The sequence below is a fragment of the Cervus canadensis genome, chromosome 24, assembly GCF_019320065.1.
Source record: "Cervus canadensis isolate Bull #8, Minnesota chromosome 24, ASM1932006v1, whole genome shotgun sequence".
Classification (NCBI taxonomy): domain Eukaryota; kingdom Metazoa; phylum Chordata; class Mammalia; order Artiodactyla; family Cervidae; genus Cervus; species Cervus canadensis.
This window is the reverse complement of record NC_057409.1, coordinates 36,404,494-36,422,065: the sequence shown is the minus strand read 5'-3', so window position 1 is coordinate 36,422,065 and position 17,572 is coordinate 36,404,494. Positions and strand designations below refer to the sequence as shown.

Here is a 17,572-nt window from a genome sequence, read left to right as displayed (position 1 = left end):
AGTCCTGAGATCACGTGTGATCTCAATTAAAAGACCATGGGTTCAATTCCCAGTCTGGATTCTGGCTGGGTTTTCATCCTGGCCTGTGGGATCAAGTTCCATCTGAGATGCACGGTGTCATCAGTGACATTTTATATGAAGTCATCAAAACTAATTTTAAGCAAAAACTTAAATGAAAAATTTTAAAATAAAATACACAATTTAAGATGTAGAGGACCCTATTATAAGATAACAGAAGAAATCTAAAAGAGAAATTATTTAATATAGTTTAGCCAGTTTCTCCAACTAAGAAAAATTATTAAAAAAAAATTAAAGTGAAAAGAAGCTACTGTCTGAGTAAAAGCTGGAGCAGAGAATACGAGAAATATGGAAGCTGTCATGTGTTGACAAAATTGTTGCAAGAACAAGGAAGGGATGTTGCTAATACTCTTCTAAAAATTGAAGCAAAATTTACACCATCTGGATTGTGTCAAAGAATGGGCAATGACACATTCTAGGTCATCTGTCCCTTATTTTACCCTATGAAAACACTGTGTGCTTCCTGACCAAAGATACACAGTAACACCTATTTTAAAAAGCTATTTATAAGGTAGGACATGGAAGCAATCTAGACATCCACTTGCAGATGAATAAACAAGGGAGTTGTAGTACATACACACAATGGATTATTACTCAGCTGTAAAAAGGAACACATTTGAGTCAGTTCTAATGAGGTGGATGAAACTGGAGCCTATCATAAACAGTAAAGTAAGTTAGAAACAGAAAGACAAATACTGTATATTAACACATATATATGAATTTAGAAAGACGGCAATGATGATCCCACATGTAGGCCAGCAAAGGAGATACAGATGTAAAGAACAGACTTTTGGACTCAGCGGGAGAAGGAGAGAGTGGGATGATTTGAGAGAATAGCATTAAAACAAGTACATTACCTATGTAAAATAGATGATGAGCGCAAGTTCCATGCAAGAAGCAGGGCACCCAAATCCAGTGTTCTGGGATAACCCAGAGGGACAAGGTGGGTAGGGAGGTGGGAGGGGGGTTCAGGATGGGGGGACATATCTATGCCCGTGGCCAATTCATGTTGATGTATATGGCCAAAACCATCACAATATTGTAAAGTAATTATCCTCCAATTAAAATAAATTAATTTAAAAAATAAAAATGCTTTTTATAAAAGAGCATCTCAATTTCTTTCCCTTCTCCTTATCTCTGAGAAGGGTTTTTTCCCTTTCAATATACAATAAATAAAAAGTTCTATCTCACTTACAATGCATTACACCACTCTTCTCAATTTTTGAACTACAGAAATTCAAGAAGATATAAGAATAAAAAGTTGTTTTGCCTATTCAACATAATAGTTAATACATCAACTAACCTGCACATAAGTAAGCAATTAAATATCTTGATTATTTCTAAAAAAGGTAAGGCAAAACTACCAAAGTAAAGAAACATGTATTTTGATGGCTAATTATAATGACATTTTCCATAAAATAAATATAATCTGACTTTTATGGAAACAAAGGGTCAGATACACACCTAGCTTGAACCAAGAAAAAATTTAAAGCCATATAAAAGCCATATTATTGCTGGAAAGATTTATTACCTTAAAATAATTGACTACAAATAGATATTATATAAACATATAACCAAAATTTAAAAAATGTTTAAACAACAAGTATAAAGTATTGCTTAGAACACAGAATATTAAAATACCCTTTCTCAAGTCAAAGCAAAATGAACCAGACTGTCTAGATTCAGGTATAAAACTTAGTTATCAATTCAACTAGGAATAATTTTCTTGGAAATTTCCAAATTGCTTTAAACTTAATTTGTTCTTACAACTCTACTGGCTATAAAAAACACTTGTGACATCTTTCAAAGAAAATGATCAAGGAAGGGAACTTTTCTGGTGATCTTGAGAGGATTGGGAGATAGCCACAATTAAGGCCCAGCTGAAGATGTTTAAAAATGAGAAACAAACTGAACAGGACTTGCATCAAGAAATTATTCCTGAACATGACTGCATCAAATTCAACAAACAGAATGGGTAAGCCTAAGGTTTTAGGTCTATGCTTCTATCCACCTTCCTACAAACATCACCATCAAATTTTACAAAGTATTAAACGACTTTCATGACTTGCCTAGCTTCCTCTCCCATCCCTGAATAACTCATACTTCTGCTTTTTTGAATACAATACTAATTTGTCATTCCTAAAACAGATCATGCTGCTATATGCCTTCAATTCTTTTTTTATATTAATTTATTGATTTTAATTCAAAGCTAATTACTTTATAATACTGTGGTGGTTTTTGCCATACATTGACATGAATCAGCCATGGGTGTAAATGTTTCCCCCCATCCTGAACCCCCTTCCCACATCCCTCCCCTTTCTGGGTTGTCCCAGTGCACTGGCTTTGAGTGTCCTGTTTTATGCATCGAACTTGGACTGGTCATCTGTTTCACATATGATAATATACATGATAATATACAGTTTCAATGCTATTGTCTCAAATCATCCCACCCTCGCCTTCTCCCTGAGTCCAAAAGTCTGTTCTTACATCTGTGTCTCTTCTGCTGTCTAGCATATAGGGTCATTATTACCATCTTTCTAAATTTCATATATATGCATTAATATACTGTATTGGTGTTTTTCTTTCTGACTTACTTCACTTTGCATAATAGGCTCCAGTTTCATCACCTCATTAGAACTGACTCAAATGTGTTCTATTTAATAGCTGAGTAACATTCCATTGTGTATATGTACCACAACCTTCTTATCCATTCATCTGCAGATGGACTAATTTAGGTTGTTTCCACATCCTGGCTATTGTAAACAGTGCTGAGATGAACATTGGGGTACACGTGTCTCTTTCATTTCTGGTTTCCTCAGTGTGTATGCCCAGCAGTGGGATTGCTGGGTCATATGGCAGTTTTATTTTCAGTTTTTTAATGCCTTCAATTCTTTAAGGAATTCCTTTTTCAGTTCCATAGGTTCATTAAGCAAACTACTATTTATCTTCCAAAGTTATACTAAAGCATTACCTCTTTACTGATGTTTTCTCTGATCTGCAAACCCCTAAAGACAGAGTTAAACACTCTCTCTATGCCACATTTATATCTTATTAAAACCACATATCATTCCACATATTGCATTATATTAAAATCAACTATATTTTACATGCTCTATCTCTCCTACCAGAATATAAACTCACGATAGAATTTAAAACTCAATAATCCTTATTGATGTGCAGACCCTAGGTGGGGTTAGGCTAACTGCATGGTTTGAGGACTCTATTTCCTTCCCTTCTCAGCATTTTTTGTTTCATACTAGCCACCATCACCCTTACAATATTATCTCCATTATGTCCAGTTTCACTATGTAGAATATGGTTTCTCACAAAACCAAAGGTAGAAATTTTTTTTGTTTTTAGATTCCACATACAAGTGATATAATAAAGTATTTGTTTTTCTCTGTCTGGCTTACCTCACTTAGTATGATAATCTCTATGTCTATCCTTGTTGCTGCAAATTGCCTTATTTCATTATTATTCATTAAAATAATACAAATAAACTCATATACAAAACAGAAATAGACCCACAGACATAGATAAAAAAACCTATGGCTACCAAAGGGGAAAGGGGGAGGGATAATTCAGTTTGGGGTTAACATATACACACTGCTATACAGAAAACAGTTAATCAACAAGGACATACTGTACAGCACAGGGAACTATATGGAATATTTTGTAATAAGCTATAAGGAAAAGGGACCTGAAAAAAATAGATATATACGTATGTATAACTGATAAACACTCTGTTGTACAGCTGAAACCACACAACATTGTTAACTATACACCAATATAAAATGCAAATTTTAAAGAATACGTTGGAATCAGTAGCATGGGGAAAGGGAATTGGATGAGGAAGGACTATACAAATATTCCAACTGTAAGGTAATGCTTCATTATTCTAAAAACTACACCAAAACTAGTAAAAATTTTATATTTGATAAATTTGGGGGTGAATACACAGGTATTCATTATATTGCTTTCTAGAACTTTTTTATGTGTTTATAATTTTTCTTGAAACAAAAAACTCTAAAGAGATTTCAATAAGATACACTCAGAATTTCACACAAGTTAAAATAAATGTCAACAAAGTCAGGCTTATAAAAATGTGTATCATTTGCATTAATTGGAATCCAGTAAAGAAATTCTTTAACTGCTTGATGTGATAAAATGATTGTGAAAAATTTTAAAAATAGTTTCAACTTATAGAGTATAAAAAATCTTAAAATATTAACTACATTTTAATAAAGCCTAGTAACAATTATTTTATGTGGAGAGATGAGAAGAAACTAAAACCAGTATTTTTTTTTTTTAAACAGAAGAACACACAATACCTTGGAGGCACGAATCTGCCTGTGAACATCTGTTAGTTGTTGGATTTTGTATTCTAGCTCTGAAATCTGGGCTTGAAGCCATGTCCATCGGCTGCCAACTCTTGCTCTGTCTACAAGCCACTTCCATTCAGTACTACAGTTACTGTGAACAAGACAAACACAGCTAGTTAAAGCACAAAGACAGTTAAGTTTTCACACAGATTGCTTAATACCTTCCTTGACTTTTGTCATACAATCCCAAATTCCTTTACAAAGCATCTAATTATGTTAAAGAAGAATGGTACATCAACTTCTTTTCAAATATTTTATTTCCTTATATTTATATCCCATAAACACCTGTTTTCATTCAATATTGTATACCTGGTAGGATAATCCCCTTGTTATTTAATATTTTATTAATGGTCAAGGCCTGAAACAGAAGTAGATCAGCCAAGGAAAAGAAACAAAAATGTCAGTACTAACACCACGCAAAAACTGTTACATGAGCCTTTTATATGTAAGCAGGTATGAAGTATAGGACAAGTCATTTGAACTGTACTAGATCTAAATCCATGTAACAAACCACACAGTACTCAATTTTACTATATGTAACTTTCATTTGCTAAATAGGTATATTTTTAAATGGAAAAAATTATCAAAAACAGGAGCACTGCTACATTACAAATATATAAATCTTGACATGTTAATTAAGATAAAGTTTGTTAAAAACCTGATTCCTAGGATTCACAGTTCAGAAATGACAAAAAATTTATATAAAGTCTTTCATGAATATTTGAAAATGAGATTTGCATCTTATCTCCTTTATCTTTTGGCAAAAGCACTGCTCTAATCCACAGTTTGTGAGATTACAAATTAACTACTTTATGAAAATATTTCAACCATTCCAACTAGAAAACAATCACTTACAGTTCAGGGAGGGGAGGAGAGACAGGGTTTGTGTGTATTTTGGATAATTAATTAGGAGCTTCATCTTGCCAAGGAAGAAACTGGACAGTATAACAGAAGAAATTGAAACTACAACTGAAGGGCAATAACTACTTAATGGCAAATCACAAACTTCATGAAAAACATGTCTAAAAATTGCATTTATTGTCAAAACCCATTGAAGGCACAACAGCGAAAGTGAGCCCTGCTGTAAACTATGGACTTTGAGTGATGAATATGTGTCAGTGTAAGTTCATAGACTGTTATACAAACACCACCTTTATGCAGTATGCTGACAGTAAGGGAAGCCATACCTGTGTAGGGACAGGGGATATATGGGAACTCTGTATTTTCAACTCAATTTTGCTATAAACCTAAAACTTCTCTAAAAAGTAAACTTTATTAATTTTTATACATATAACCATAAAGAAATATCTTTCATATAAACTTTAGCCAGAGAAAACATTTAAGAGATCATTTCTTGTCAGAGAAACAGAATTATTATAACTCTACTGCGTAGAATTTATAACAGATTTTTATTATACCGATGTTCTCAAAATGTTTTTTTTTTCCAGATTCTAATTATGTATATAATGTGGCTGCAGAGACTGACATATAAATCAGGACTTCTTTTGGAATTGTCCAGTTATAGTTACTACTGTGGTTCTGCAAATGTGATACTTTTAAATCACATTTTCATAACTATAGGCAAACTAAAAATGCCTTTTCAAAATAAATACTATCTACGAATAGTGTAATAATACTAACTGCCAATCATGAAAGAAGTGAAGAAGGCAAGGACCGTATCACGTAGTAGTCGCACAGGTGAAGGTAAAGGGCTGGATGTTATGCCAAAGGAAGTTATTCACTAGATAGTAATACAATTTTTTTTCTGAGCACTCAAGCTGCTAGGCAGATAATGTACGGGGATATGAGAATAAATAAGGAAACCAATTAGGACACCATTTATAAAACCATTTATAATAATCTAAATGAGGTACAGATAATGTGATCTCTAAATATTTCAGGTGCTGTCCTACGTATCCCAGCCTTCACTGCACTTAGGTTGGAGCCATGTCACTACTTCTGACCAACAGACTGTGAACAAAACTGATATAGTCATTCCCGGTCCACCTGATCACCTAAAGCTATATAGTGCAGATATTACAGTTACAAGATGGAAGAGGGTCATAGCTCACACCACACTGGACTTTATGTAAGCCACTGTAAATTTTGCTGTGCTAAATTACTGAGATTAGAAAGTTAATTTGTTACTCCAGAGCTTATTCTGACTAAAACACAGAATAAAATATGAAAATGGCCTGGACTGGAAATGAAGTGAGAGATAAAGAAGAAATGAAGACAAGAGGATGGACTCAAGATTTATTTAAAGTGGATAGGTCTTGAAGAAGTATGATGAAGTAAGCATGGGGAAATCAAAGATGGTCTTAAGCATTCTTTCATTAAATTTTACTCCAGTCAGAAAATTTTCCTACAAAATGCAACTTTGTTTGGTAATCAAACTGATTATTAGCTCATGAAAAAATAAAGAAAAATAAAAATTTATGGAGTTGATGTTAGCCTGTGGTGGTGGTGGTTTAGTTGCTAAGTCATATCTGACTCTTGCGACCCCATGGACTGTAGCCTGTCAGGCTCCTCTGTCCATGGGATTCTCCAGGCAAGAATACTGAAGTGGGTTGCCATTCCCTTCTCTAGAGGATCTTCCTGACCCAGGGATCGAACCCAGGTCTCCTGCACTGCAGGCAGATTCTTTACTCCCTGAGCTATCAGGGAAGCTCTTGTGCTTCTGTTAGGTCCATACTTTTTCTGTCCTTTATCATGGTCATCCTTGCATGATATGTTACCTCCATCTCACCAATTTTCTTGACAAGATTTCGAGTCTCTTATTCTATCGTTTTCTGCTATTTCTTGCACTGTTCACCTAAGAAGGCTTTCTTTCTCTCCCTGCTATTCTCCGGAACTCTGCATTTAGTGAGGTTTATCTTTCCCTTTCGTTTCTCTTCTTTTCTCAGCTATTTGTAAAGCCTCCTCAGGCAACCACTTTGCCTTCTTGCATTTCTTTTTCTTTGGGATGGTTCTGGTCACTGCTTCCTGTACAATGCTGCAAACCTCCATCCATAATTCTTCAGGCATTTTGTCTACCAGATCCTTTCCCTTGAATCTACTCATCACCTCCATTAGATAATCATAAGGGATTTGATTTAGGTCATACTAGAATGGCCAAGTGGCTTTCCCTACTTTTTTTCAATTTAAGCCTGAATTTTGCAATAAGGAGCTCATGATGTGAGTCACAGTCAGCTCCAGATCTTATTTTTGCTGACTGTATGGAGTTTCTCCATCTTCAGCTGCAAAGAATATAATCAATCTGATTTGGTATGGAACATCTGGTAATATCCATGAGTAGAGTCATCTCTTGTGTTGTTGCAAGAGGGCATCTCCTATGACCACTGTGTTCTCTTGGCAAAATTCTGTTAAACTTTGCCCTGCTTCATTTTGGACTATAAGGCCAAACTTGCCTACTTGACTCCCTACTTTTGCATTCCAATCCCCTCCAATGAAAAGGACATCTTTTTTTGGAGTTACTTCTAGGAGGTCTTGTAGGTCTTCATAGAACCATTCAACTTCAGCTCCTTTGGCATTAGTGGTTGGGGCATAGTGTTGGACTACTGTGATGTTGAAAGGTTTGCCATGGAAATGAACCGAGATCATCCTGTCATTTTTGAGACTGCATCCAAGTACTGCTTTTCAGACTTTTATTTTGACTATGAGGGCTACCCTACTTCTTCTAGGGGATTCTTTCTTTGAGCAAGGGATTCTTGCTGGAAAATAGGTCTAAAAAATAATTATGATTGTAAATATGTTACAGATAAGTATATGGATATTTCATTCAAAGGAGATTAACACCTGTTGTACCTCAAAGACAAAACATGTTTTTGTAAACAATTTATATTATCAATGATGTAATGGCTCATATGGGCTTCCCAGGAGGCAGCATGGTAAAGAATCCACTTGGCAATGCAAGAGACGCAGGTTCAATCCCTGAGTCGGGAAGGTCCCCTGGAGTAGGAAATGGCAAGCCACTCCAGTATTCTTGCCTGGAAAATTCCTTGGACAGAAGAGCCTGGTGGGCTACAGTCCATGGGGTCACAAAGACTCAGACTTGACTGAGCGACTGAGCGACTGAGCACACATACAAGAGCTTATGTAACTTACAGTGTAACAAATCAGAACAAAGCTGAAGCAACAAGAAATTAAAAACAATGTGAAGCATACCCAGTATCGAGACTCCTCAGTTATCATTAAGCTTGGCCTTTCAGGCCATTAAGAATTTGACTCCCTACATCTCTCTGGAGTGGGTTGAACTGATCACAAACCACCACATGCCCTCCATCTTCACTGGAAATAGGAGCTCCTACTTCTAGTGATGATCAGGGCAAATACATCCATGAGTGGACCCGGGCAGTGAGACTGGGCAGTCAGTCCTCAGAAAGGCAGTATAAGCCTTCAATGCTCATCTTTGCTTGTTTGCATTCACCATTTAAATTACTGATGGAAATAAGTATAAGCTGATTAACCCAAGTCGTTTTGAGTACAATACCTACTGGTACTAACTTCTGGTCAACATCAGCAATCTATATCACTCTTTTGCAGTTTTTTTTTTTTTTTTCTCCTTTTACATCACTGTTTTAACCTTGAAATACAGTTTGTTCCTCAGAATAAGACAGAGCTTTCTAATAATTACACTTTAAGTTAACAAGACTTAAAGAAAAAGTTTTATAAATTAATCTTGCCTTTAATAGAGTCTGTTAGCTTAGTAATAAAAATGAGTTAACTATGATTTAAAAACAAATAAAGAAGATCCAACTGTAAAATAATTACAATTCCAAGAATAATAAGATTTATCCTGGGAAAAAACACATTAAATTAGGCCAAACCTCTCTGCTGTCTGTTCACCTAGGAAGAATTTAGCCTTTCCTGGAATTTCATTCCTCTAGATAAAGGGATAGCAAACTTTCTGTAAAGAGGGAGACATGAAATTTGTTTTGTAGGCCACATAGTCTGTTTAATAACTGCTCAACTCTGCTGTTATAGCATGAAAGCTGCCATAAATGAAAGGGTGTAGCCATGAAATTAAAAGAAGCTTACTCCTTGGAAGGAAAGTTATGACCAACCTAGACAGCATATTTAAAAGGAGAGACATTACTTTGCCAACAAAGGTCTGTCTAGTCAAGGCTATGGTTTTTCCAGTAGTCATGTATGGATGTGAGAGTTGGATGGTGAAGAAAACTGAGTGCCAAAGAATTGATGCTTTTGACCTGTGGTATTGGAGAAGACTCTTGAGAGTCCCTTGGACTGCAAGAAGATCCACCCAGTCCATCCTAAAGGAGATCAGTCCTGGGTGTTCATTGGAAGGACTGATGTTGAAGATGAAACTCCAATACTTTGGCCACCTCATGCGAAGAGTTGACTCATTGGAAAAGAACCTAATGCTGGGAAGGATTGGGGGCAGGAGGAGAAGGGGACGACAGAGGATGAGATGGTTGGATGGCATCACTGACTCGATGGACATGGTCTTGGGTAGACTCCGGGAGTTGGTGATGGACAGGGAGGCCTGGCGTGCTGCGATTCACGAGGTTGCAAAGAGTCGGACACGACTGAGCAAATGAACTGAACCATGTATCAATAAAACTTTGTCTTCAAAATAGACAATAGGCCAGATTTGGTGCATGGCCTATAGTCTTCCAACCCCTGATGTAGAACATGTTTTCATATGACTTCCCTTAAGGAAATGTCTTTTTAAATCTTTTGCTCATATTTAATTAGCTATCTTATTCATATAAGACTGTATCAGGCTATACGCATTAAAATACTTATAGCTCCCATTCTGTAGCTTGCCTTTCTTTCTCCTAATGGTGTCTTTTGAGCAGCAAAACATTCTAATTTTGATGCAGCCTAATTTTTAAATGTTCATTTATGGACAGTTCTTTTTTATGTCCTAAGAAATATTTGCTTAACACAGTCATAATGATTTACTCATGTTTCTAAAATATCAAAGAGTTTTACAGCTTTAACTTCTAGATCTATAATCCAATTCAAGTTGTTTATTGTATGAGGTATGGTCCAGATTCGTTATTTTCTATAGGATATCTAGTTCCTGAATCATTTGTTGAAAAGATTCTATAATCCTTTAATAGAAAAAAAAAAGCAACTATCCTTGAATAGATAAAAGATTACCCATATGAATACTATATGTTGTATATATACTTACATACACACAGAGAACCCTTAGGATATCTTTCCATCGTCTACCTACGTACCTACCTACCTGTGTCAACACCATGACCCAGTATCACACTATCATTGTAGTTTAGTGTAATTCTTAATATCCAGTAAATTCTCCAACTTTGCTCTTTCTCAATATTGTTTTGACAATTCTAAATTTGAGAATCAGCTTGACAATCTCTTCAAATAAATGACCAGTGTTTTGAATAGGACTGCATTGCAGCCATAGATCTATTGGTAGAGAATTAACATCTTAACAACACTGAATCTTCTGATCATGTATAAGGTATTATTTCTGTTTTTTCAGATACTGATAGTTTCTCTCAGCTATGTTGCATACAGTTTTAAAATTTTATCTCTATGTATTTCATGTTTATCAGTTCAGTTGCTCAGTTGTGTCCAACTCTTTGCGACCCCATGGACTGCAGCACACCAGGCTTCCCTGTCCATCACCAAACTCCTGGAACTTGCTCAAACTCATGTCCATTGAGTCGGTGATGCCATCCAACCATCTCATTCTATGTCATCCCCTTCTCCTCCTGCCTTCAATTTTTCCCAGCATTAGGTTCTTTTTCAATGAGTCAGTTCTTTGCATTAGGTGGCCAAAGTATTGGAGTTTCAACTTCAGCATCAGTCCTTCCAATGAATATTCAGGACTGATTTCCCTGAGGATTGACTGGTACGATCTCCTTGCAGTCCAAGGGACTCTCAAGAGTCATCTCCAACACCACAGTTCAAAAGCATCAATTCCTTGGCACTCAGCTTTCTTTATGGTCCAACTCTCACGTCCATACGTGACTACTGGAAAAACCATAGCTTTGACTAGACAGACCTTTGTTGGCAAAGTAATGTCTCTGCTTTTTAATATGCTGTCTAGGTTGGTCATAGCTTTTCTTCCAAAGATCAAACGTCTTTTAACTTCATGGCTGCAGTTAACATTATTCATGCTTATGGACGCCAGTATGTAGCATTCATAAATTGTTTGGATGTCAGAATATAAAAATATAGTTGACTTTTGTATGGTGACCCAATATCCCTTGATGTCAAATTCACTTAGAGGAGTTTTAGTACATTCCTCATAAAGTCCTTAGGATTTTCTATCTATTACTATATTATGTCAACCGCAGATAAAGACAGTTTTATTTTTAATTGGGTTCCTTTTATTATTTTTATCTTACTGCACTGGCTATGAATTCCAGTATAACGTTAATTATAAGCTGTGTAAGTGGACTTTCTTACCTTCTTCATAATCTTATAGAGAAAGCATTCAGTCTTTTATCACTAAATTTAACGTTAGCTACAGATGTTTTATAAATAGCCTTTATCAGATTGAAGAAGTTTCTCTCTATTCTGGGTCTGCTGTGAGTTTTTATCATGAGTAGGTTTGAATTTTGTCAAATGCTTTTGGTCAAGAAGGAGGCTTCTGCCATAAACTTTACACTTTCCTTCTTTTCTAATGTAAGAATCTGTAACTTTAAATGTTTGTCTAAGCATTTCTTTAGTAATCTAATAGCTGCATCTTACAAAACTGGACATACTGTATTTTCATTATCATTCTGTTTAAAACATTTTATATATTCTCTTGTGATTTCTATGATCCAAGCAATATTTAGAAATGTATAATTTAATTTCAATATATTTTAGACATACATATTTGCCATTTTCTATCACTTCTTTCCTTTGTGTAGACTGAGTTTTCACTGAGTTTATATTCATCCAGTGTAAAGAACCTTTTAAGATTTCTTATAATATAGGTATACTGACAAGAAATTTTCTTACTTTGCTTATTTGGAATGTTATTTTGCCTTTGTTTTTAAAGGTAATTTTAGGTTGAGTTTTTTCATTCCTTTCAGCCCTTTAAATATATCATTCCATTGCTTTCCAGCATGCTTATCTTCTGATGAGAAGTCAGCAATGATTTTTCTTTCTTTTCTTCCCTATGTGCTTTTTTTCTCCTCTCACTGCTTTTAAGATTTTCTCTCCATCACTAGCACTTGGTGATTTGACTACAGTACACCACAGTGTGGTTTTGTTTGTAATCCTACTTGTAACTTATTGAGATTCTTAGGTCTGCAGTTTTATGTCCTTTTAAGTCTTTGAGCATACTAACCATATTTTAGATATTTTAAAGTCTTTGCCAACTGATATCTGTCATTTCTGTGTCTGTTTCTATTGATGATTTTTCTTCCTTTTTGCATGTCTAGTAGTTCATTGTGTGTGTCTGTATATGAATGTATGTAAGCAAATACACACACATTTATTATGGAAACTGCGAATATAATATTGGTGAATTTCTAGATTTTATGATCTTCCTTTTAAAGAGAAAATTTTGTTTCAAGGGATTATTACATTATTTACTGTTCAACTTCATTCTTTCTAGCTTTCTGCAAAGATTTGTTAGAGCAAGTATAGAGTAACCATTAGTCACCAGGTCAAACTCAGCCTTATTCTTTGAGGTATCACCAATCTGGGGCCTCTACTGAATGCTCCAGATGTTCAACAAAGTCTCTCCACTCTGCTTATTCAGAACCCAAACATCTCTCAACCTTGTATAGGCACTGGAAATTTTTCAGATTAGAATTTCCTAACTTTTTGGGTGCCCTTATGGAGTTTTACCTACACATGCACAGCTTAGTATTTAACAAAGGTCCCAAGAGGACTACATGAAGATTTATGAAGCTTTCTTTGCATACTTAGGTCCATCTTCTTTAGTATTCTGATCTCATGATTCCAGCTATCTCAGCCTCTCCAACTCTTTATTTCAGTCAAGAAGACCACTGTGCTCTATTTGGCTTTCCTTTCCCTGCACCAGATATTTAAAAATGCCTCTAGGCAGAAAACAAGGGCAATTATAGGGCTCACCTCATTTGTTTCTCTTCTCAGGAATCATTGACTCTGACCTCTGCTGCTTTATATCCATTTTATGAAAATAATGACTTTCATATATTTCTGTCTCATTTCGCAGATATTTACAGTCAAAGAGAACAAACAGTACCAGTAACTCCACTCCATTATGGCTAGAAATCAAAGAATTTTACTTAATATGCATTTGTGTATGATCTCTCTAAAATGTTTCTATTTTGTTTCAAATATTTCATACTCAGAATTTCATTGCCTTTAAAAAAATAAAAACCAGGGACTTCCCTGGTGATCCAGTGGCTAAGACTCGAAGCTCCCAGTGCAGGGGGCCCAGGTTTCCCTGGTCAGGAAACTAGATCCCCCATGCTACAACTAAGATCCAGTGCAGCCAAATGAAAAATAAGTAAATATTAAACAAGCAAAACTACAGTTGCAGGTTAAGACCAGAATCTTAACAACAACAAAAAACATTAAAATTGATTCACGGGTTTCTTTTTGGAGTGTTCCTGGACTATTTCAAGAAAGCAGAGCTGTTTATCCATCATCTATCTATCTTTCAGCAGTTCTATAAGAAATAGTTAAGTTACGTTGGAGCCACTACAGTTTTAAGTCTCTTTCTTACAACTTAGCCTTTATGCTAAATGCTACAGAAATTCTTACGACCAAAGAGTGATTATAAGATAAACCCAAAGCATGTGTACTAACTTAGAGGTAGGGACAGAAATCAGACAGGAAAGAGACAAAGGTTGATGATCCTTTTTTAATTCACTATACCATATACACTATCTTGGCAAAATATCATCATTTAAAGAGAGACCCAAGTGCCTAACAAAACAATAGTTCTAGTAAAAGCAGCTAGATAAAGTCATAATGATGTAATGTAGTGACAGTTCCTTGGTGTTTTAATCCTCATAAACAAATCAATTTAGGCAAGAATTAGTTCATTTGCAAGAGAGAAAAAAGAATACAACTCTGCTTAGGGAGGCTCTCTCTGACTACAGCCTACTTCTAACTTAATGAATAATCCAAGAATACAGGGCACCTTGAAGGAATAGAAAATTCAGTTGCTTCTCTGCTGCTAACAACAACAACAAAATGTATTCCAACAATCTCTCTTCAGGGTTCTAGCCACATGATGGGAGCCAGCCCAGGAGCAAAAAGTCAGGTTAATCCCTACTCAAATGTACTGTTTCAGGTGGCCACAAGGTAGCAGTCATTAGGATGAGGGAGAGGTGGATGGCTTGAGGAAAATAACTAATTAACCAGTTTGTAGGCTAAGCAACTATGAGCAAGGGAGATTTTTGGTTTTGATATTTTTACATACAGCTGACTAGAGGCAAACAGAATTAAAAACTACATTTTTGAGGCAACTCTATTAGCAAAAAGATCCCACAAGTTACCATGCTTTACCCAGAAAGTCCAAATTTGCAGTAATAGGACACAGGATGAGAATCCAGTGCAGCCTCCAATAAAGGTACACTCTCTAACACCCATTTCCCATACAGGCTTCCCAAGGGGCACCAGTGGGAAAGAACCCGCCTACCAATGCCAGAGACGCAAGAGATGTGAGTTTGACCCCTGGGTTGGGAAGATTCCGAGGAGAAGGAAATGGCAACCCACTCCAGTATTCTTGTCTGGAAATCCTATAGACAGAGGAGTCTAGAGGGCTACAGAACACGGGGTCGCAAAGAGGTGAACACGACTGAACTGCACACACACAGATATAGACACAAAGGATGATGGGTAAGGATTAATTCCCAAAAAGCAAAGTCAGGGACCACGGAAAACAAAGGACAAAGGAGCTTCTCTCAGAAAGCAGAATTAGGATCCTATCAAGACCTACTGCACTTCCAAAGCAAGAAGCCTTACTAATTATTGTAGAACCAGGAGCTACCATGCATGTCCTCTCCTTCCCTCTTTCTAGTATTTTACTGTAGCTTTCCTGTCCCTACTTCAACACACATACAGGAAACAAGAAGGCAGGAGGGTTAAGAAACTTGTCTATGGGCTTAGAGCTTACCACATATAAGGAACAACACCTGGATCCAAAGGAGAGGACTTTACTCTACCTGCTGAATGTGGCTTTGAATCACAATCTTAATATATTGTACAATTCTGTCCAGAAATCTGGAAAAACTCAATTTGTCAACAATCTAAACTGATTTTTCAGTATTAGTTTTAAAGAATTCATACACTGGATTGGCATATTTAGTCTTGTTCTCCTACCATCTATCATCCCCTCCCCCAGTCAAAGAAAGGAAGAGAGAAAAAATAGAGAGGTTGAAGAATACTAAAACATTCTATCAATACCACCCCCCCTTCTCTTGTATGAAAGGAATTTTTTAAGTTAATTGTCTGTTAAATTGTCTTCTCTGTGCTTTAAAAATCCTTGCATAATGTCAAACATTAACATTTAGGGACATACAAATTAATACATAGGAGATTAATGATTTTTAAACTAATAAAAACATATTTGCTAAAGAATAGTCTGAAATCATGCATGTGATCAGTTCAACAAGCACTGTGTGTGTGTGTTTGCACATGTGTACACACACATTTATATGTGTGCACAATTCTTTTGTATAGAAAGTCAGGACATGGTATAATGTTACCTAACTCTACACTGCATAAAGGCCTGGATGAAAGGGCAAGCAGCCTGCCCACCAGAGGACCAAGACCCAGCTCCACCAAATGCAGGCCAGATACTAGCCTGGGACCAGCTGGACCTGGCTGCTGAGAGGGGAGTGCACCCCTGGGACACTGCACACTGTTTCCCACAAAGGGCCTCTTCTCCAAGGTCAAGATACACAATCAACCTACTACATACATAAAAATACAAATAGCAATTTACTCAAAATTAGGTGACAGAGGAAGATGTTTCAGATGAAGGAATAAGATCAAACCACAGGAGAACAAAGTGACATGGATACAGGCAATCTAACTGAGAAACAGTTCAGAGTAATGATCATAAAGAAGATCAAAGAAATTGGGAGGAGACTAGATGCACAAAGCAAGAAATTATAAGTTGTTAACAAACAGAAAACATAAAGAATGACTAAACAGAATGGAAGAATACAATAGCTGAAATGAAACATACATTAGAAGGAATTGATACTAGACTAAATGAAACAGAACGGATCAGTGAGATGGGAGACAGAACAGTGGAAATCACTGCCACTGAACAGAAATAAAAAAGAATGAGAAGAAATGAGGACGGCTTAAGTGAACTCGAAGTGTGCTAATATTGCATTATGTAGGGCTCCTAGAAGGAAAAGAGAAAGAGAAAGGGCCCGAGAAGGTATTTTAAGAGATAACAGACATAAACCTTCCTAACCTGGGAAGGAAACAGTCATTCAAGTCCAGGAAGTGCAGAGTTCTATACAGGATTAACCTACAAAGGAATACACCATGGCACATTTCATCAGAATGACAAAATTAAAGATAAAGAGGGGATATTAAAAGCAACAAGGGAAAAACAACAAATAATATACAAGGGAACTCCCATCAGACTATCAGCTGATTTTTCAGAAGAAACTGTACGCCAGAAGGGAGTGGCATAATATACTTAAAGTGATGAAAGAGAAAAAACATACAACCAAGAATATTCCACCCAGCTCATTCAGATTTGATGGAGCAAACAAAAGCTAGAAGATTTCAGCAGCACCAAACCAGCTTTACAACAAATGCTAAAGGAACTAGGTGGAAAAGAAAATATCATAACTAGAAACAAGACTATTACAAACTGGAAAAGCTCACTGGTAAAGGCAAACAAAGAATAAAGGTAGGAAATGATCCATGCGCAAAGCTAGAAGGGATATTTAACAACAAAAGTTGTGAAACCATTTGTGTTCACAATAAGCAGTTAAGGGATACACAAAATAATTAGATGTAAAATATCAAAAATAATTATGAGGGGAGGAGAGCACAAATGCAGGGTACCTAGAATGTGTTTGAAATTAAGAGATCAGCAACTTAAAATAAGCATGGAAAAATATACACTCCTATACAAAAGTCTCATGATAACCACAAAATCTAAAAAAATGCATACACACACAAAAAAAGGAATCCAAACATAA

At 36.0% G+C, this 17,572-nt stretch overlaps 1 protein-coding gene across 5 annotated transcripts in view; it reads right to left on the bottom strand.

The window, feature by feature from the left end:
* The window catches only part of KANSL1L (KAT8 regulatory NSL complex subunit 1 like), a 123,656-nt gene that overhangs the window by 65,679 nt on the left and 40,405 nt on the right, over positions 1–17,572 (bottom strand). For all 5 annotated transcript variants that reach the window (XM_043445996.1, XM_043445995.1, XM_043445997.1 and 2 more), the window contains exon 3: positions 4,410–4,551. In XM_043445996.1, coding sequence (XP_043301931.1) covers positions 4,410–4,551 — 142 coding nt within the window. The remainder of the gene's footprint in view (positions 1–4,409; positions 4,552–17,572) is intronic.